At 33.1% G+C, this 21,470-nt stretch overlaps 4 protein-coding genes across 9 annotated transcripts; all 4 read right to left on the bottom strand.

The window, feature by feature from the left end:
* Nucleotides 1–2,803: 2,803 nt before the first annotated feature.
* LOC116120220 (putative B3 domain-containing protein At5g66980) lies at nt 2,804–5,391 on the bottom strand. Of its 6 annotated transcripts, none has more exons than XR_004126509.1 (4): nt 5,172–5,391; nt 4,431–4,541; nt 3,708–4,087; nt 2,804–3,585 (listed from the first exon to the last, which is right to left on the bottom strand). XR_004126509.1 is itself a non-coding variant. In XM_031406166.1 (2 exons), the coding sequence occupies exons 1-2, from the start codon at nt 5,238–5,240 to the stop codon at nt 4,380–4,382; spliced, it is 231 nt and encodes a 76-aa protein (XP_031262026.1). In that variant the 5' UTR covers nt 5,241–5,391; the 3' UTR covers nt 4,103–4,379. The 6 variants fall into 6 exon arrangements, 1 of the variants encoding a protein (XP_031262026.1); XR_004126513.1 differs by having other exon boundaries at nt 2,804–3,235; XR_004126511.1 differs by having other exon boundaries at nt 4,462–4,541.
* Nucleotides 5,392–8,405: 3,014 nt separating this feature from the next.
* Nucleotides 8,406–9,290, bottom strand: LOC116120204 (zinc finger MYM-type protein 1-like). Its single transcript, XM_031406154.1, has 2 exons — nt 8,727–9,290; nt 8,406–8,627 (listed from the first exon to the last, which is right to left on the bottom strand). The coding sequence occupies exons 1-2, from the start codon at nt 9,288–9,290 to the stop codon at nt 8,406–8,408; spliced, it is 786 nt and encodes a 261-aa protein (XP_031262014.1).
* Nucleotides 9,291–16,405: 7,115 nt separating this feature from the next.
* On the bottom strand, nt 16,406–17,348 carry LOC116120196 (elicitor peptide 6-like). The gene is made up of 2 exons (XM_031406140.1): nt 17,029–17,348; nt 16,406–16,764 (listed from the first exon to the last, which is right to left on the bottom strand). Exons 1-2 carry the CDS (start codon nt 17,221–17,223, stop codon nt 16,669–16,671), a joined length of 291 nt encoding a protein of 96 aa, XP_031262000.1. The 5' UTR covers nt 17,224–17,348; the 3' UTR covers nt 16,406–16,668.
* Nucleotides 17,349–18,205: 857 nt separating this feature from the next.
* LOC116120201 (elicitor peptide 6-like) lies at nt 18,206–19,012 on the bottom strand. Its single transcript, XM_031406152.1, has 2 exons — nt 18,742–19,012; nt 18,206–18,465 (listed from the first exon to the last, which is right to left on the bottom strand). The coding sequence occupies exons 1-2, from the start codon at nt 18,940–18,942 to the stop codon at nt 18,370–18,372; spliced, it is 297 nt and encodes a 98-aa protein (XP_031262012.1). The 5' UTR covers nt 18,943–19,012; the 3' UTR covers nt 18,206–18,369.
* Between the last annotated feature and the right edge of the window lie 2,458 nt (nt 19,013–21,470).

The raw sequence follows: 21,470 nt of genomic DNA, 5'->3' as shown, positions 1-21,470 counted from the left end.
AGCCATGATTCATGTATTTATTACTTAAATACAGATTATCGATGGGTTTAAGATGTGTAGACCAAGTGGGATAATGTTGACCGTTTCTCACGAAGGCTGTTCGTAAGAACGAGTCTCCACTCCCCTTCATTTTAGGAGCACCTGAAGTGGTCCACTCGGATATTCATCACGTTCGTAGAACGTGGAACTGTCCCATGATAAACTAAACAAGTGGGACACGTAGCCGCCGAAGCTTGATGGAAGCTTTGGCTATAAATACAATAGTTTGGTCCCCAAACTCAATCACTCAATCCCTTTCAGTCTTACACCATCTAAAGAGAGTGAGTAGAGTTTGGAAGTACCAAACATCAGTGAGAGGTCGTAGCAAAACCGTGAGGAACATCAATGGCTGGAGGTACTGTTTCTTTGGCATTAAGCTTTTCGATTCTGTTTTAAAGTATTTATTCCGCATTATAGAATCGTATTTTATGCTAACACAAACTTCATATACAATAAATACCTTCCGTTGAAAGGATACAAAGCTCAGAGCTTATAAAGATAACATTTTGATCTACTTTTACTACTCATTTTGCAACCAATCAACAGTAAAGAACCAAACTTTTCATCACATTCAACAGAAAAAAAAAAAAAAAGTTCATACTTGTAAAGCTCAATATTTTATCCACTTTTCCCACTTATTTTCCGAACCCATCAGCATTAAAACAGTAAAGAACCAAACTTTTCTGAATGCATACAAAATGTATCACAAAACAAACAAACAAACGAACCCAAATAAATGAAAAAAAAAAAAATAGAAAGAGCTAAAGAGATTACAAATCCATCATAGCCATGCTTTGGAAGAAACTGTTTGAAGAAATGAGCTACTCCCTTGTTGTTTGTTTTGGACGCCATTTCTTTCTCTCTGTGTTTGTGAGCAGAACTGCAGAAGCAAAGGTAGAGCTAGCTTCTTGAAGAAGTAAAATGACGAGTTCTTTTAAGCCAAGGAGCAGTCATTAATATAAGAAATAATGGGTTACCTTCTTGTGCTTTGATTTGGGCAGATACATATTTTTATGAAAATCTGAAACATCTATGGTTTTGACAAAGGACAAAACCGAGGGCCCGCATTGTTGAGTTGGCTTATTGTTAGAGGTTAATGGGTTGATGTCTGTTTGGCGAATAGAGAAGTGCTTTAATGAAACAACAATGCTATAAACACCGGTGTTTTTACACCAAAATTTTGTACCAGTTTACAGACTCAGATCATTTAACGTATTTTATATTAATAATTTTTTTCTAATAAACGACGGTCCATAACAATGGACCGCTGTTTATTAACATGGCCTCCCATCCATATTATATGGACAGAAGTTCATTTATCATAGATGTGCGTCCTTATTTAAAAGTTGTCCATTGGTAAATGAAATAAAAAATATTAAAAAAATTAGAAACGATCATTCATAGGTTTTTAACGGTTGGACGGACGCTCATATGTTAATGAACGCTTGTCCCTTAATTTTGGACGAGCGTCTGTAAATAAGGGACGCTCCTCCGTATAGAGTGGACCCCATTCATAATTTGGTTTAGAAATAAAAATAAAAAATATATGAATACTCGTCCATAAATTATGGATAGACGTCCTTTAAATATAGACAGTCGAATGAACGGTCATACGTCCGTCTATTAAGTATAGAGGCCGTCCATGTCCATACTTAATTAACTCTTTCTTCTTTTGGATGGGAACATGTCGCTAACTCTTTTTGACTTTTCCTTTTCCTTTTTTTTTTTTTTTTTTTTTTCTTTTTTCTAAAAACTAGTAAAGAATCTGACATTTCTGATATTAATTAACTTACAAAAAAAAAGATATTAAATATTAACAAGTGATATAAAATCATGAGATTTTGCTAAATTATATGTGATGCTATTTATGTACAGATTATACAAATTTTTGTATATAAATTGATGTGGTAAAACTATTTTATTATCACAATTTTTTTTTTTTAAATTAGTATTTATTGAATTAACTTTATATACATATATTCACTTTGTCATACATCAATTTGTAGAAATTGTATAAGAAATATGTACAAAAATTTTATATATCTAATATTAAAATTCATATATCACTTTGTCATACAAAAAGATATCAATGTTATATGATGGACGGACGTCTATTATTATTTTTTTTTTAAAAAACAACACGACTTTTTATGGGTGGTCGTCCATAATACTATGAACGACCGTCCGGGATGTATAGATAGCCGGCCGTCCATTTATGTCAGTATTCAATCATCTAACGTGACTGTCTCCACGTGTTTTGGTGCAATTTTTCGATGCAACTTTTTGGTGGATATAACATTTTTATTAATGAAAAGCACTATTTTGTTTTATAACTTAGAAAATAGATGGTGAACCGTAAATTCAAACACATTTTACTGATTTTAGTATATTTTCAATTTGCATTATTTGCATTATTGTGCAAATTAAGCCATATCATTATTGAATATGTTAGGTAATTTGATGTCGCACAATTTGATTAACAACATTAAAATGTATCCAAACACACTAATCATTTTACCATAACAAAACCATCTACTTACAAAAGCAGATTCGGTGTTCTTTGAATTTCTTTCACAATAATACTATACTTACAAAGATTTTTATACAAAATGAGGTGACAAAAAATGAATGAAAAAGTGAAACAAAAAATAAAACTCATTAAATTCACTCTTTCATTCATTTTTTTATCACATTATTTTGTATAAAAATCTTTATAAAATGTTTTTGTAAGTATAGCATTACTCTTTGTTTCAAGGCAGACACAGATTTAAGAGGAATGCATAAGAAAACATTCACCTACAGAAACACACTAAAGTCGGTTCATTGTCTACTTTTAGTTCTTAAGAACATATCATATACATAACATAAACTCATTTTGACATAGAAAAGTTTACTAAGGCTAAATGCAAAGGTTCAATTTGGATCGGTTCTGGTTCGGCTTCTTGAACCACATCCCCGGGCAATATGCACCTCTATGATATCTCTCTCTTCCCCCTCTGTTGTCGGAAATTCACAAATACAAAGATCATCTTTGTCCACATTGTTCCACCTACTAAAAGCTCTCCACCCATTGATCAATGTTCGACCACCCAAGGAATGCACAACCTTTCCAGGCCATATTTGCCTGTGCTTGTCATGAAAGGCAATGATTTCGGCTAATTTTAATCCAAATTCTTTCAAGACGTGATGGAACATGCTGCATGAGAGAGACTTCTACCATAAGCAAACATACTGTATAATAAGGAAGATAGCATTCATGGTGTGACCCCAATAAATTTCAATTCATTTCAGACCAATTGTTTTGAGTTTCAAGCAGAACATGACATGTTCCAGTTGAAAGAAGCCCACGAAAAAAGAAGGATGGCACGTAAAATCACAAGTAATTATAACCATAGCATTGGTTACAGATGAATTGAGATCATTACAAATTTGTTCCTGTGGCCCTTTCTTAATTTTGACACGAAGAAAGGATTTTGCATCTGAAAGTGATTTCTGATGTCACATTTGCTCCAGGTTCAACAACAGCCCTTTTTGTGGATATTCCTCCTAAATCAAATTAACCCCTAGATTATATTTATCGCACACAAATACGATCACATGTCTCTATGAGATTCAGCCATGCACAGAGTAAATTCAAATGAACAAGGGAAGAATTGTATTATCTTTACCTTTATTTCTGCTGATCGTTTTGCTCGGTGATTCATACTTGCTTCTTCTCCTTCTTCTATATTCTCCTCCTCATTTGCAATAAAATCATCACTTTTATCATCATCAACATCAATAACATCATCCTCCTTCCTCTTAACCTCTACATCAATGCCAGCATTGCTATTTATTTCTCTCTTCTCACATGCCGATTTCCCAAAGATCTTCAACATCAAAACTTTGATCACTACCGTATCTTCAACAAACTTCTGCCACCCATTTAGAAAACACACCCCATTATCAGTATAATCTATCTCCACATGCCACAGCTTTCCCATTCAATTTCGAAGCAGAGCCTTCTTCAGAAATCCATTCAAGCATTCCACGAATGCATCTGGGATTTCTAACAGAAGAAATTAGTAACTTATCAGTCATAAAATGCCAATCATAACATCAAAAAGATAAAATTGTTAAATCTGCTTCTTTATGTAATCATGTCAACACTTTCAACTATATTAAGTTAAAAATTTAAGTTGATATAGCATGACACTCTACAAATATAAAAAAACTAAACAATTTATAAACCAAAATCAACCCACTAAATCCATTATTCAACTCCTACATCTACCCATTAAACCCACTTGAACGTCTTGCTATCTCAACTCCTAAATCTGAAAAACCAAACAATCTCCTGGCTATACAGAATTGTCATTGACAAACTTATGCCAACCCTTCAGAAACAATACCTCAGCATCAGTATAACCTATCTCCACATACCAAATTTCTCCCATCCAATTCCGAAGCACGGCCTTTTTAGGAGATCCATTCAAATGTTCCACAAATGCATCCGGGATTCCCTACAGCACAAGTAGAACAAATCAACAACTTTCCGAGCACAAATCATAAAAATATAACAAGAGAAGGAGTAAAACTTCCTCTGTATCACCACAAAATGTTCATTCACTATTATTTACATTGCTGTGTGTGAAGTGTAAACAGCAAAGATAAAAAGGATTTGGCATAAAATGATCCTTGGACATTGGCCTAAAGCAAACTAACTCCAAACTTTATTTCATCTAATTCTCTGTCAATTTCTACATTACACATCAAATCCTAAAATCTATACATAAAATGAACTTCAATTTCCTTGTTAATTTTCTAAACTGAAATCATATCAGATCATCTTACAGGTATGGACAAAACAAGGCTTCAAGTACTCCATTCAAGAGAAACAGAGCTTAGAGCTTACAAAGTTAACAACTTCATCAACTTTTCGCTTCTAATTTTGCAACCCATCAACAAGAAAACAATAAAGAACAAAAAATTTCATCATCTTTTCAATAGATACAAAAAGAGTAAACAACAAAACTTTTTACAATGCATGCCAAAAAAAATCTCAAAACAAAGGAACCCAAAAAGGAAACAAACTCAAAATAGTTGAAACAAAAGAGAGCTAATGAAAAAAAGTGCTTTCTTTTTTTACATACCAGTCCATCCTTGCCATGTTTTGGAAGATATTGTTTGAAGAAGTTGGAAACCTTGTTGTTGGACGTCATTTTCGTAAGTTTCTGTGAGCAAAAGCGTTTGCCGTGGGAAAGCTAGAAGCAGTAATGGTAAACCAAAGAAAAGATGGGGTCTCTTTTGTTGTAAGTTGAAGAGTTTTTGTCTTTTTGACATGATTCTCTGAACTTCGTATGGTTTTAAAAGACAAAGGGAAGGCCCCGCACTAATGTTATGGCTCGTGGGTATGTGCTTTTTTTACTAGAATTTTTGTTTGGAAAAAGACTAAAAGAATGCTAGGGATGTAAAAACCTCGAGCCCGGTTTTTTTTTTTTAAATCTAAAGCCCAGGCCCAGGAAAAGGACCGGGTTTTCTAAACCCGGGCCGGACACATCAGACTTTAGGCTCGGGTTTGGTTAATATGAACAAAGAGTTTTTTATAATTTTATCTTCTACGTAGGGACTAGATGTGATTTGTAGGGGGTTATTAGGACTTTTACATTAAAGAAGGTAGTTAAATGTGATTTAAGGGAGCTTTTAAAGTGGGCTTGTGAAATTTTTAGGCGGTTTTGTAATTTTACATAGAGGGCTATATGTAATTTTATCGATCTTATATAATATGGTAATGTATTTGAGTCTCGACTTTACTAGCATAACCCAGGCCTGGCTTGGGTATACCTTGCGCCTCATTTTCCAGGCCCAAGCCCAAGTTTTTTATATACCTATTGGGACACCTTGGGCCCAGGCCGGGTTTTTTTCTTTTCACATGAAACCGTCTGGTTTCTAAAGGTAAAAGCATGAAACCGTCTGGTTCTTAAAGGCAAAAGCAACAAACCCAATGCCTACCTGGTTAAAATTACTCCCCTAAGGTTTGGAGAAATACCCTTAGGACCTCTTAATTTGTAAAATATAACTATTAAATACTTACCCATGTTATATATGAACACAGTATAGATTGTTAATTGATTTGACATGTTACATCACTTATCTCACCATCTTATAATTAAGGAGGTGTTTATTAAATGAATTGATATGTTAGTTAAGATCTAAAGTTGCTATCTTAATTACTTTGTATGCATCGTATTATTGTTTGCTTTTAACAATTTTATAGTCAAAGAGTAAGAGATTCGCTTTACTAATTTTTCTAGCTTTCTTTCAAGAAATGTATTTGGTTGATGTGAAAGTGATCGAAATGCAAGGAAATTTAGAGAGACCTACAAAGAAAAATTTTAGGTAATTATTGGAATGATGAATGAACTCTTTCAAGGTATTAATTTAATAAAAAAGCCTACTACACTTCCGATGTGGTACATCGTCCATATATGCAAGTCAATAAAATTCTAACACATAAATAATAATCTCAAAAAACATAATTATGGTGGTGGTTGTTGGATCAAGAAAAACAAAAAATATTAATTGAAGACATATGCAGAGATAATCGAAATATATATTTTTTTATATAATACGAGGGAAACTCTTGTTAGCTTCTTAAATCTCACTGTTTTGCATTCACATTTTTATTGAATCTATGCTGACTTGGCAGGCCTTTTTCTCTCCCCTGGCTGACGTGGCTGCCTTTATTAATTAATTATTCTTCAAGCTCTTCACGGACCCCTCTTCTGCCTCTATATTTTGGTATGATGGGCCTATTCAAGCTTTTGAAACAAATATGGGTTTATCTACATCAGGCCTTTTACTTATTTTGTGGCCCAAATTTGGCCCATAGGAAAGCCCAGGAAGAGGTATTATTGATAGTAAAACCTTCACTTTCATAATGTTTAGATTTAGTATCATAAGTTAATAATTATTCCACAATATATAAACTTTGAAAACGATAATTATCCACCCATCGTTAGTATATGTACAACAATTATCCACCCGCTATTAAGATCGGTTAATAAAATTCGTTATCTAACATTAAAGGTGGAAAAATAACCTGCCTGGCCTGGCTCGTGATGGTTTAAGAAAAATTGCAGGTCGGGCCTAACTCAACCCACCTCTTTGGCCAGAAGGGTTGGTCCAGCCCAGCCCGTCAACCGTAACTTGGCGGGTTTTTGTGCGGGCTGCAGTGGCGGATTCAAGAATTTCACTCGATGAGGGCAAAAAATAAACAAAAAAAAAAAAAAAAAAAATTTAAACCAATCATAACCATACTTTTTTTTTTTTTTTTGCATTAGGATGAGCTTCAACAGAAAGTTACAAAATACAAATACATATCTTAAAAAAACACAATTTTTCTATAATTGTCCTTGACAAGTTTTCATATTCTGAAAACGTTGGATAATCATCTCATCGTCAGTTGTATCAAATACATCTTTCTCAATATAGGTGACCAAACAATCATTCATCCATTGATCTCCCATTCGATTTCGTAACTGACTTTTCACAAGATTCATTGTAGAAAAACCTCTTTCAACGGTCACAGTCGCAACTGGTAAAACCAATGCAAGTTTCACAAGCCTATACACCAATGGATACAAAATGTCTTTTTTAAACCAAACTAAATTCTTAGCCAAATCACCAATTTCTTGTAACTTAGCAAATTCATCACAAAAACACATGTCAATAACATAAGTCTCAGCTTGTTTCTCAAGTACCATCAACTCAAACACAGAAAAATCAAATGGATAAAACTGGGCAAAACGGATCAACTTATGCTTGTCAAAAGTAGAAAATGAATTACTTGGATATAAACATGCCATACAAAGAAGCAGCTCAGTACTAACCTCTGTGAAATGAGTGTTAAGTTCTTGAAGTTGCATATCTATTACAGTATAAAAAAATTCAACTCGATAGAGATGCAAATTTGTCATGTGCTCAACTCTCCATTGTGGCCGCCCTAGAATTGCAAACATACCATCCATATTCAAAATGGCAATATCATGCTTTTGGCATAGTGAAGAAACTTCACTCAACAAAGATTCCAATCCTTCATCTCTCAACAATTGTAATTGTTGTTTGGAAACTTTGACTAGGGCCATAGCATTTACAATGTATTGATCTTTTCTCTACAACACTTGTGACAATTCAATAGTAATTGCCAATATATTTTTCATCATATGTAAGTTAAATGCAAAATCAAAGGAATATATCAAATCTAATAGATTACATGCTTCACCCATTTGTTCAGGATTTAAACCATCTTCTTTAATAACCTCAAGCACATCACCCACAGAGGATAACAAAAGGATTAAGTTGATCAATGTATAATAATATGAGCCCTAACGTGTATCACCAGCTCGTTTTAGACGTGTCTCTTGATTCAAACCTCGTCTCTTGCTAACTTCACCAATTTCTAGTGGTTCAACAAGTTTATTAACTTGTCTCTCCCGAAGCATGTCTCGACGCTTGCATGAACCTCCAACAACATTTATCAAATTAGTAACCAAGTCGAAAAACGAAGCAACAGAAATGTGATTTTTTGCAACGGCTACTAGTGTCAACTAAAGTTGGTGAGCAAAACAGTGAACATAATAAGCATATTCATTCTCCCTCAAAATCAAACTTTTCAAACCATTAAATTCTCGTTGCATATTACTTGCCCCATCATAACCTTGTCCATGTAATCTTGACAAAATAAATCCATGATAACAAAATAATGACTCAAGAGCCATCTTAAGCGATACTGTAGTTGTGTCACTAACATGTACAATGCCAAGAAATCGCTCAAGTACATGACCCTTTTTATCTACATAACGTATGGCAATAGCCATTTGTGCTTTAATTGACAAATCACGAGACTCATCAATCAAAACTGAAAATATGTCATCTCTGAGATCACTAATGATAGCTTTTGTGGTTTCATTTGCCGTAACATTCACAATATCTTTTTGAATCACTGGTGCTAACAATTTAAGATTCCCAAGTGCATTCTTCAAAACAACACTCTTAAAATGTTCATTATCTTGAGCTAGAAAATGAAGAAGTCTGAGAAAGTTACCTTGGTTCTTCGAGTCTTTTGTTTCATCATGACCACGAAATACCAACCATTGACACAAAAGAAATCTAATGCTAACAATGGATGTAGTCAAGCGAGTTTGGTATTCAGTCCTAACTTGATCTGATTGCTTAGATAGAGCCACTTTGATATGTTGCTTTTGATTCATTAAATTCACACAACTCTGTCGTGCTTGGTTGTGAGCAATATTTGGCTGTGCAACATGAATTTGAAAGCGTTCTGGTTTCTTCTAATTATAAAATTCCTCACTAATGAAATCATCACTACCAACTTGGCTTATAAGGGCAAGTCTAAAAAGTAACAATACAAACAGAATGCATCATCTTTGGTCACACTATACTCAAGCCAATCGCTATACACATCAAACCAAGTAGGATTAAATCGACGATATCCTTTTCCAAATTTTGTCAATGGAAATGCATGATTTCGAGGCTGGCAATAACTCTTTTGTAAGTAAAATCTTCGAATTGCATCCCTATAATTAGGATGATAATAATTGATTTTAGGCCGTAGAGTTGGATCAGATATATGGAAGATCTTTCAAGATGACTTCTAGTTCTACATGACTTTCTTTTAATGGATCATTTTCTTTATTATTGGCTTTACTTTCTTAAACGGATGAGGATGATTGGTCTATTGCTGATTTTCTTTTGAGAAATTTATCCATATTGCATACCTAATAAGAAGTTTAAACAAATAAAATAATAAGAAATTGTACAAGAATAATAACCTATAGTGATTTACATATATAGTAATGGAAAGACAATAAGACATACATAGTAACTCATAGTGAATTACATACGTAGTAATGGAAAGACAATACGAATATAATATTTTGTGAGTTTAAATTCCTTTTATACTCATTTAACATGAATCATGCATATTTATAGAAAAAAGAAGTCAACTCTTTTTATAAAATTTGATTTAGTCAAGTAATTTAATAAGGATGAAAGAAAAGATACATAGACAATGATTTCTCAACTAATCTTTACAAACAATAAATAATTAGTTTTTTTATGTTTAAAAAGTTTTTGATATTGTCAACAAAGAACTAATATTTTTTTGTCCTTTTTTTTCATTGTGCTTGATTAAAAATCTTAAATATGCATCTTTTAAGTTTTTGTAATTGATAATAAGTTTTTGTAATAAGTTCTAGAAATAATTAGTTGTTTATGTTAATAATAAGTTTTAGTAAGCTTTTGTAATAAGTTTTTGTTGTTTATGTTGATAATAAGTTTTTGTAACATAAACTTGTTATCATTGTTGCATCTTTTGGTATAACTTTCAATTGCACATTTGCATTGAGTTCAAGAAGAAGGCAAAAGAGAGCATTGAGGTTTTGAAAAAATCTTGTGTATTTTATTTAATGCAAGTCAATAGCCTTTTGCCATTTTTTGTGTTTTATGGTCCCTGGATTATGTTTTTATTTATTTGTGCCAATGTTCTGTTATATGTATCAAGTATTCTCACAGCTGTGGATTGTTTCAACGCTCATTTTCTTTTCAAGCTTTTCAAGAGTAGACAAAGATCTCCCTGCAACAAGAAAAAATATTTGAAACTGGTTTGTACTTTGTTTAACAATAAACATGTTATGGCCTTACAAACATTAGAGAATCAATAAAGAAAACATCAAGGCACCACAAACCAACATCAAGGGACCACAAACCAGAAACAAACATAAGGGACCACAAACCATATAACTTATAATTTATTTGATACAGCAAAAGGATAGGTTTTTTTTTTTAAATTATTTTATTGTTTTTATATTTTGTGCAGTTTTTTTACTAAACATAAACAATAATTAACAACAAACAACCTAATTATAAACAACCACATAATTCATTGTCATCTCATGAACATAAAGATATCATCACTAAATCATTCAATTTGATTTATGGATAACATTATCTTTTAAAATCATTCAATTAAGAATATTATACTATATGGGAAATTCAGGCTTGGATTCTTTGACACTACTCTTGGTCTCTAATTGGGACATATTGCTTCTTAGGAATATTTTACTATAAGGGAGAAACAACAAGAGAAAGGTATTGCAGTCTGCAGAGAGACTTCTGATGGCTGGTGTCAGCTAGTGTGGGTTGCCAATAGGTTTAAAGGAATACCCTTGTCTCTCAAAATTCACAAGTAGGCGTGGGGATGTCTAGACATTGCCGCATTGGCTAAATGGTAAGGGCCCCTTCAACGACTATGGTTTAGTTATACTTCAAATCTCAAATTATGAATATATAATACTCAATTTTATTGAAAGAATGCAATAACAAAAGTTCTAAAACTGTAAAACATCGATTGAATAGATAAAATTAGGGATTTAAGATTAAGGACATGACTTTTTGATAAATTGATGAAAAGTAGTGTTGGTTGAGACTTGGAAGGAGAGTTCGATGAGAGAGACTTGAGAGTTTAGTCTTTAGAGCACCTGCACCATGAAAGAAAGAGGGAAGAGAGGTTCTTGGCGTGCGTTGTTGTTCTGGTAACTGGTAAGAGTTCAAAAATAAAAAACAAAATCTATTCTTTTCCCAAAAAGTCAAAGTTCTATAGGGGGCAAAATGTCAAAGTCTTATAGGGGCCAAAATGCAAATAAATATAAATATATATAAAATCTGAAATTTTTTAAAGTTGGTCCAAATAAATATAAATATATATAAAATCTGAAATTTTTTAAAGTTGGTCCCCACTCATCATCAATTAAATCCGCCACTGGTACGCCGGTTTTTTTTTTTTTTTTTGTGTAATTTTTTTACCTAACTTTTCAAATATCAATAATTCAATTAAATTATTTTTTTTTGTTAACATTCCAAATATTAATTCAATTTTAATACAATTAAATTGTAATATAAGAAAAAATATATTTATTCATTTATCAAAAAATAAAATAAGAAATTACAACAGTTATTGCCTTGTTAAATCCTTACCAAGAAAAACTCAATTAGGACAAAAACTTGGTAAGAAATAAAGAGTGCAATAATTGACAGTTAATTTACAATTTACAAAACAACTAATTTGAGGGTTGACTAGGACCTCCCTCATCTATATCATATAAATTACAAAATTGAAATGATTCTATTAAAGTATTGTTGACAACCTCGTATTGATCCTAATGACACGACTGTTCCCAATCTCGAAGATATGTGAGGACTTCAATCAATTTTGGTGAAAGTTTAATCCTCTTATCATTTAAAATTCTTCCACTTGCACTAAATGTTTGTTCGGATGAGACAGTTGAGACAGGAACAAAGAAAACATCCACGGCAAGTCTTGATAATACCGGAAAAAATACATTTTCTGGTTTTCCAATATTCTAAGACATCAAAATTGGCTCTTTGTTATGGATCTGCTGGTAGCACGTCGGGGGTTCCCAAATATCAGTGAAGCTCATTTCTCTGTAGCTGCATGGAGGACAGTATATTCATTGTTGATGCTTCTGAAGAGGAGGCTATGCTTCGGGTTTGAGTCTTCTTAGGCCTATTAAGTGCACTCCAAGAGTTGAAGTCTTCATTTGTTGCTTCCAATGCTACTTCCTCAGGTATTTCACCTCTTCACTAGTTCTCATACCTATTTTTATATTGCAAATATACCTCTGCAAGACACTGTCTTATCTCTCCTAGTTGAGTGGCATATGCTTCGTCTCGTAAATTTTCACTTAACGTGTCTAAACCATTTTCTAAAAGTGCTAATTTAATTCTAAGATCAAATATGGCAGCTAAACAAAAAAGAAAAGGAATGGGTTTCCAATATTTTTTAAATTTTAATTCTATTGCCTGTATTGGTCCCACTAAAATTTCATTGTTTTTGTTTTTGTTAAATAAATCTGAAATTTTTATAATTGTATGTATTACCAATGGACTAGTAGAATAATACACATCAGAAAGTTTTAAAGTGGATTGATAAAAAAATTTAAGAAAATAATGAAATTTTTGAGTTATAGGTCAATCACTATCTACCAAATAATGAAGACCCCATTTATTTGCTACAAAATAACTAATTAAATTTGCATAAGGTAAACATGAATCAAGTATTAAATAATTACTATTTCATCTAATAGGCATGTCTAATGCAAAAGTTCTAAGAGACATATTTGATTTTATACAAGCATCTTGAAATTTAGTATTTATTCTATTACTACTAGTAATCTAAACTAAAAATCTCTAATTCTATCAATATTATTTCTAATTTTTTCATACCACTTTTCATAATTAAATTAATAATGTGACATGCACAATGTTGGTGAAAAAACTTCAAATTGTCATAAAAAAGAAAATTTATTTAAAAAAAATATATAGCTATACTGTTAGCACTTGTATTATCTAAAGTTAAACTTATCACTTTGTGAACAATATCATAATCTTCTAAAACTTCAATAATTTTAATATAAATTTGTTGACCACTATGATCCACATTAATTAATCTAAATCCCAATAAAAATTTATTTAATTTACATTCGTTATCAAAATAATGACTAGTCACACAAATATAATCTTGTTTGGTTCTATCACTCTAAATATCGACGGTTAGAGCCACACTAACATGACAACTATATATTTTATTTCTTAATTTTAATTTCATTTTCCCGAACAATTTTATTAAATCATTTCTAGTTGTAGTTTTAGAATAACTTTTAAATCCTGGAAAAAATGAATTTTTAATAAATCTTTTAAAATATTTATCTTCAGCCATATTAATAGGTTGATTAGTTGCAGCAATATATAAAGTTAATTGTTCCCTAAATACATCATAATTATAATGCCAAGTAGTACCAATATTAGTTATTTGAGTTTTATTGGTTTCTCTATTTCCATGTTGATTAATATGTTTACTAACATGTCTTTTTAAAGTACTAGTACTATTATCTGCATCAGCTTTATAAATATTTCCACAATACTTGCATCTTGATTTCTTCACTTGAACTCTATTTTCTATCTCATAAAACTTATCGAAATACACCCAAACGTCTGACATGTGCTTATCGTTGATTCCAACTGCAGTTGATGAACCCGCTTCTGCTTGAGATGGAGTTTGATAAGGACGACGATTACGAGGACGACTTCTAGAACCACTGGGAGTTGTAGTAGCATGAGGAGGAAGGGGGAGAATATTATGAGGTGTATCAGATTATGAGAATAGGAAACGGGACTATTTGAATCTACTGCATTTACGTTAGTAAATTCAAGGGGACTAGGATAATTTTCTTCATCATCGAAATTGATAGGATGGAAATATTTATTGATTCTAGTTAAAACAAAAAAATTGGATATAGAAGAAATAATGAATTAAAGAAGGAGAATTGAAATTTGGAAATATGAATTGAAAATTACAAAAACTAATAAAAAATAAAATAAGAGCAAATTGACAACAAAGAGATTGAGAGATTTTAATAAAGAAAATAAGAGAATTTGAGATGTGAGGAAATATGAGAGTTTAAACCCTATTTATTAAAAAAAAGGGAAAGAAAATAACCAAAAAGACCTCTCTAATTGCTATTAAACGACTATATTTCAAGGGTAAAATGAGTTTTTGCAAAAAAAAATTCAATTTAATTTTTTTTACATTTGTTTTGTCCAACCTGCTAAGTTCACCTGCTAGTTGAAAACCCCCAAACCAGCGGGTTGGATGGAAATATAACCCACCAGGTCACCAAGTTGGCTTACGAAGGTTCAATCTGCCCAACGGGGTATACCCGAGCCGGGTTGAACCCAGGTTGATATGGGTTGGGTTTAGGGTTGACCCACCTAACCCGATCCATTTGTTCCACTTCTATCTGACATGGTACATTAATTATGAAGATGAAAATATCCTTTCTTCTTTGAATCCAAATCAAAGATCGTATTTTGACCAAATCATGCATGGCCAGGCGCACACTACGCGAGCTTCGCTTGCGTGGTGAGAGAGATGGTTGGGCTCACAGTCGGTTAGTTGGGACGTTTTATCAAAAAGTTGCAGGGCAGGTTGTAGTGGTGGCTGTGGTAGGCGAAAGGTGAGGGTGGAGGTTGCTGACAACAAGTGGTGGCTATGGGTTGTCTTAAAAACAAATCCAATACTGCAAATCAACAATAATCAACCTCCAATCTCCACTACAAATCAAAATCCAATCTCCAATCTCAACTCAAAACAACAACCAAATCAAACCTCAAGGAAGCTAGCGGGAGTGGCGACAGTAGCAGTGGAGGGGAGGCAACGGGCAACTAGTGCATATCGTGGAGTTCATCGGTTGGGGTGGGGGGTTTGTCACACGACTGCGATGGAAGCAGCCACATGATTGGGGAACTTGAAAGGGCAGGAGGCGCAAATCCGGTGACTGGGGGCGGTTGTTGGCAGGCAGGTGGCTAGAAAGGGCGGGAAGAGTGGAAGGGTTGCCGAATAGGAGATGTCGGATGCCGAAAAGGTAGCGAAATTCTGACAGTGATACCGACGGCGAAGGAGGGGGAGATTAAGAAGAAAAAGATCAAGAAGAAAGGTGGAGGGGGAGGGGGAGGGGGAGATGAGAAGAAGATGGTTTTTGTTATATATACAGGGCATAAAATGACATAATTATCCTTTGATTGTTTTTGTATTTACCATCTTATCTTTCTTTCATTAAAGTTAACGGACATAAGAGTAATGTTACACTTACATCACTCTTTTACACAATTTTCATTACATCATGATGTGGCATATGTTACAACCACATAAATTTTTAATTATTTTGAATTTTTAATATTATAATAGAATTTATGTGGTTGTAACATATGACACATCATGATGTTTATAAAATGGTGTAAAAAAAATAGTATAAGTATAGCATTACTCCGGACATAATTAATGGCCGTTAGATAATTGTCGTTTTTTGAACTTTTTGGCTAATAAATTGTCGGCAAACTTTGGATGGAAAGATCTGGTTCGACCTTATGTATCTTAAAGTCATACGACTCCACACACGTCCATTATATTTTTATGTTATGATTGATTGGTTGTACAAGTAACTATCATAGTACCCTTCGTGATCGTCCATGTAATTATAGAATATTACTAAAAGCACAACCAGTATCACAACACAGTGATACACTTGGTGACTTGTCTCACCAGAGACTTCATTGATAATTACTCGTCCTACGATACAGTGCGGACACTGTAGCATGAGTAAGCACGCTAAAGCACTGTACCATTACCCCGACATATTTATCATATCAACTGTTTCATGTATGCAATTAAGTGGGTTGCACATGGAAGAGAGAGAGAGAGAGACTATTGAATGTAGCAAAAGGCACATTTATTGAACAGATTGAAAAGAGAAAAGGGCTCGATTAGAGAGACAGATAAGAAGGAAATACAACAATTGAATCACGACAACTTACCCCCCACTATTAGCTTTCCACCGCCCCCACAAAAGCCTCAGTTTAATTGCCTCTATCACTCTTAAATCTTAATTTCACATAATATTTACATAAAACATCCAGAAAAGTTCTAGCTAATTAAGAGTCTGTAAATATTATTATTATTAGTAAATTTAACTTAGGATGACCAAGAGAGGATCAGTTGGTTTGACCTCCTCCTCCAGAGCCTACCGGTGGCCTCTGTGGTCTCTTTTTCACTCTTACTGCCCTCGACTCCACCACAAACTCTTCCTCCTGCATTTTATATGCATCAATCAGCTTTACATTAATTAATCACATTAAATCTGGAAATGTAAATCAGCGCAGAGAAAATATTCGGTGAAACAGACGTATCAGATCATTAACACACTCATTTTAATAATTAAACATAAAAAAAAAATGAACAATTTATTTTGAAATAGAGGGGATGTTTTTAACATGATTGACGTATTACGTCTGTTCTACCTGAGATTGTTTATACTAACGAAGTGAGTGAGTGAAAGAGAGATGTATACGTACAGTTGTTTTCATTGCTCTTTCTGACAGTAAAGGAGAGTTTGTGTGAGCAAGAAGAGTTGTGGAGTGATCATCTTCATCGTCTAGACGACCAAAGCACTTGAAGCAAGCATTGACTAGCTGGTTAAAGAGATGACAAGGGCTGTAAAAATTATATGTTTCTTCTCCTCTTTTCTGCTCTTCCGTTGAAGCTTCCATTTCCCTTCTTCTTCTATTTTTTTCTCTTTCGCTTTGTGTTTGTTTGGTTCGGTTCCAGTTTTCACAGTTTACCTGCGACTTTATATCTCCTATGATTCACAGAGAGACACCTGACACACTATATATTTAATGATATTTCTCTTTGGAGCCCTTTAGTTTGTTTTCTTTCCTTCCTTTTTATAGGTGAAAATTAATGCACATCTTGGGTTTAATGATTTTGAATAGTTTCATTATGTAATATGAATGTGCACTTATGTGACATATATAAATAATATGGGTATCATATAGTATATGATGACATGCTATTTTATATGACATAAACATATAATAATGATTCATATGTTAAGATACATAGTAATATATATTCATTAATATTATAAAGGATATCACATTAATCAGATGAAAAATTCGGTTTTAAACTCACCTATGGTAACCCAACGGTAACGGCAAATTAAAAAAATTGTGTATGATTTCAATCTATTATCTCGGGTTTGATTTTTTGTTTGGCACAAAGATATTACCTTTGCCTCTAATTTACATAGGTCATGATGATAAGTTGTTGTAGGATATATAACTTTTTTTAAAAAATTAATTGAGGTGTGCGTAAATAAATCTTATAGACTTTATTCTTTTTGGATTTATATTATAGTTATCAAAGATTTGATAAACTTTTAAGATGGATAATTTGACAAATCCCATCTTAAAAAACAAATCATTTACAAAACTGAATTTCACAGGGTGTTTGCCTGAGACAATGGTTGACTGATGGATTGGACAACCCAACCAACAACTCATGGACATTTCTTCCTTGTCTAAGAATAATCTGGAATTCACTTGCCTTTAGCACAAGTCTATCATTTGTTATTATAAGCTTATTATGAAAAATTAATAAAGGTCAATGGCTTATTTATTATTAATTATTAAACTTACCTAGACACCAGAATGTCCCAAACTCACCATTTATTACTAGTTCTAGCATGCACACAGGAGATGGTTGATATTATATATATATACACCATCCAAGAAGAGTTCAACAAATTAATTAACTAACAGTACTAATTAAACTATAAAACTCACAAAATTTGAGAGTCTTAGAAGTCTTTAAACACAGTAAATATTACTATTTACCCAGGAAGATTACTATGATCAGTTGATTTGACCACCACTTCCAGGGTCTATTGGTGGCCTTGGTGGCCTTTGTGGGACTGTTATTGCCCTGGGCTCCACCCCAATCTCTTCCTCCTGCATTTCATATACATTAACTAAGCAAATTAATTAGATCTCAAAGCATGTTTCAACGTAGAGGAAGTCTTCTTTGAAACGAACATAAGTATCAGATCATTCATGTATCTATTTAATAAAAGAGAAAACATAAGCATGTTTCTCTTTTCTTGCTTAATAAAAGAGACCATTAAGCAAGAAAAGAGAAAGTAAATACATAAGTCATGAATGATACGTCTGTTAGACCTAAGATTTCGTTTATATTATATGTGAAATAGAGAGAGAGATTATACATACAGTTCTTTTCGTTTCTTTTTCTCCTTCTGTTCCTGAAGGAGAATTTGGATGGGCTGGAGGAGTTGTGGAGTGTTTATCATCACCTTCTTCACGACCCAAGCACTTGAAGCAAGCTTTGATAAGTTGTTGAAAGAGAGAACAAGGGCTGTACAAATAATATGTATCTTCTCCTCTTCTCTTCTCTTCTTCTGATTTTTCCATTACTCTTTTTTCTTCTTCTTCTTCTTCTTCTTGTCTTTGTTTATTAGGTTTGTTTGATTTTCATATTAATTTCACTTCACCAGCCAAATTTATAACTCCACAGAGACACCTGCCACTATATTTAATGACTTCGATCTCCTCCTTCAGTTTTCCTAAAAGGCTTTTGATCCCCTATTTTTTCTTTTTTCTTTTTTAAAGTAAATAATGGGTAAATATATATTACGTACATTCACTATGTGTTGATGATTACTATTAGATTGTATTGAATTCACGATTGAAGATTTGTATAAAAATTTAAGTAAAAATTTTAAGTTAAAAGATTCTATCCTATATATAAATAATATGATAATTATATAGTCATTGAAATAAAAATATTTGATGTATATATTGAGTGGTATGATATTATTCCGTGTATAAAAGCAACGCCATATTTTGTGTGGCATTGACGTGTAGATAATGAACTAATGTTTGTGATAATAAGTTAATATTATTTAAATACTAATGAAATGATATCATAATACCATTATACTACTACTATTAGATAATTAACAACGTTATTCTACCACGGGACCATTAATTGGATCTTGGTCTAGTGTTACTATTACCCTAATATTGTATGTAAAAATTAGTGAACTATTACGATAATTTTATTATTAGATGAATAACGTTGTTCCTCATATCATATGGATCGTTGGATCCTAATCCATTGAATGTTAGCAATGTTACTCTAATATTATAAATGGAACACAATGTTGGTGTCAAAGTTTCACATCGGTTAGGAGATGAGGGTTTTGGTCTCTTATATAGCACAAGGACACCCTTACCACTCAAAGGTGCCTTTTCAAGATAAAACCATATGGGTCTCAAGGTCTAAAACAGACAATACTTTTAGGAATTCATCTACCACGTGTCTAGACCCATCATATGTCAACAATTGACCTTAGAAGGAGGGCCTAGACCACTGCCAAGGCCCCCAGGCGGCCCCCCCACCCCCCCCCGAGAGACTATATTGGTGCCAAATTCTCACAGAAATCGTGTAGGCCTCAGAGCCCAAAGCGGATAACACCTTTAGGAACCCACTTACCATGTGTCTGGATCCGACATACATGAACACTAGCAAAAACAACTGATCCAATGCAAAAGTATCATCGCTATTAATTATTCATGGATTACTAGGGTAGTGTGATTATCATATGAATGATGTTTATTGTTGTCTAAAATTTTAGGTTATGATCTAGTTGAAGATACTGTTAGCTCAATATTGTAAACTGTAATACTACACTCATAAACAATTCTCACTAACTTTCTTTTACAAATATGATTTGTCAATTCATAATAGGTCATGTCTGATCAAATGCAAACTGACTAATTGCGAACTGCCATGTCAGCGTTTGTGTGAGAAAATTATAAAAAATGTTTGACAACCTATTTTTATTCTATTGTAAATGAATGGTATAAAGTGAAACTACTAGTCACTTAGGGGGCTTTAGCCTTTAGGTTTAGAAAAAGCTTTGACTGATGGATGGATTGAATTTTGAAAAACCCATTTCAACCACTGTTTTAAAAACCGGACCGGACCGGCCGGTCGAACCGGTTGGACCGGGAACCGGCAGCTTCTCCGGTCCGGTTTAGGTCTCAGGGGGGTTTTTGAAATATTTTAAAATTATGAGGGTTACTTTGTAATTTTATAGGGGTATTTTGGATATATATCAAAAGTTTAAAGATTAATTAGTAATTTTATTGGGGCATTTTTGGAATAAATAAAAATTGTAGGGACCAATTTGAACTTTTTTTGGGGAATTTTGTAATATATTGAAATATAAGTGGTTAATATATAATTTTTTAAAAATAAAATATTGCTGACGTCATCGGTCCAACCGGCCGGTCCAACCGGTTGGACCAGTTGACCCGTGAACCGGACAACAAAACGGTTTGCCCTCCGGTCCGGGTTTTAAAACAATGATTTCAACAACTCATGGACGTTTCCTCCTTGTCAAGAATCTCTTAAAATCAATAACAAATCTCACAATATATATTCTGAACGATTACATAGTCACTTGAATCTCTCCATGGGAATGGGATTTGATACAACAACATGACATTAATTATTACGATATTATTTATGATTTCCATAACAAGTATAACAATGGTTTAGGTAAATAGCTACTAATGTTTCAATTCAACACCAACTATTAAGAGACAAAATTTCGATCAAATTTATCAATACAACAAGGTTTTCAGAAATTTTTTTGTTGTCACCGTTGTACATATATAATCTTTACTATTAATCTAAACTTTTATTGTCACCGTTGCAACCCGTCAACAATAGAACTGTAAAGAATCAAACTTTTCATCATCCATATCAAAGAAACCACAAAACAAAAAAGACTCTGCTGAAAGAGAGAGTAAATGAAATTACAATGCCATCATAGCCATGCTTTGGTGTTTGCAGAAGCCACGCGATCTCTTGTTTTTGTTGTTGTGTGTGTTGCCTACCATTACTCTCTGCAGTTTCTGAGTGTTTTGGA

This window comes from Pistacia vera, unplaced genomic scaffold (genome assembly GCF_008641045.1).
Source record: "Pistacia vera cultivar Batoury unplaced genomic scaffold, PisVer_v2 Contig929, whole genome shotgun sequence".
In the NCBI taxonomy this organism is placed as follows: domain Eukaryota; kingdom Viridiplantae; phylum Streptophyta; class Magnoliopsida; order Sapindales; family Anacardiaceae; genus Pistacia; species Pistacia vera.
This window is presented reverse-complemented; position numbering and strand designations above follow the sequence as displayed.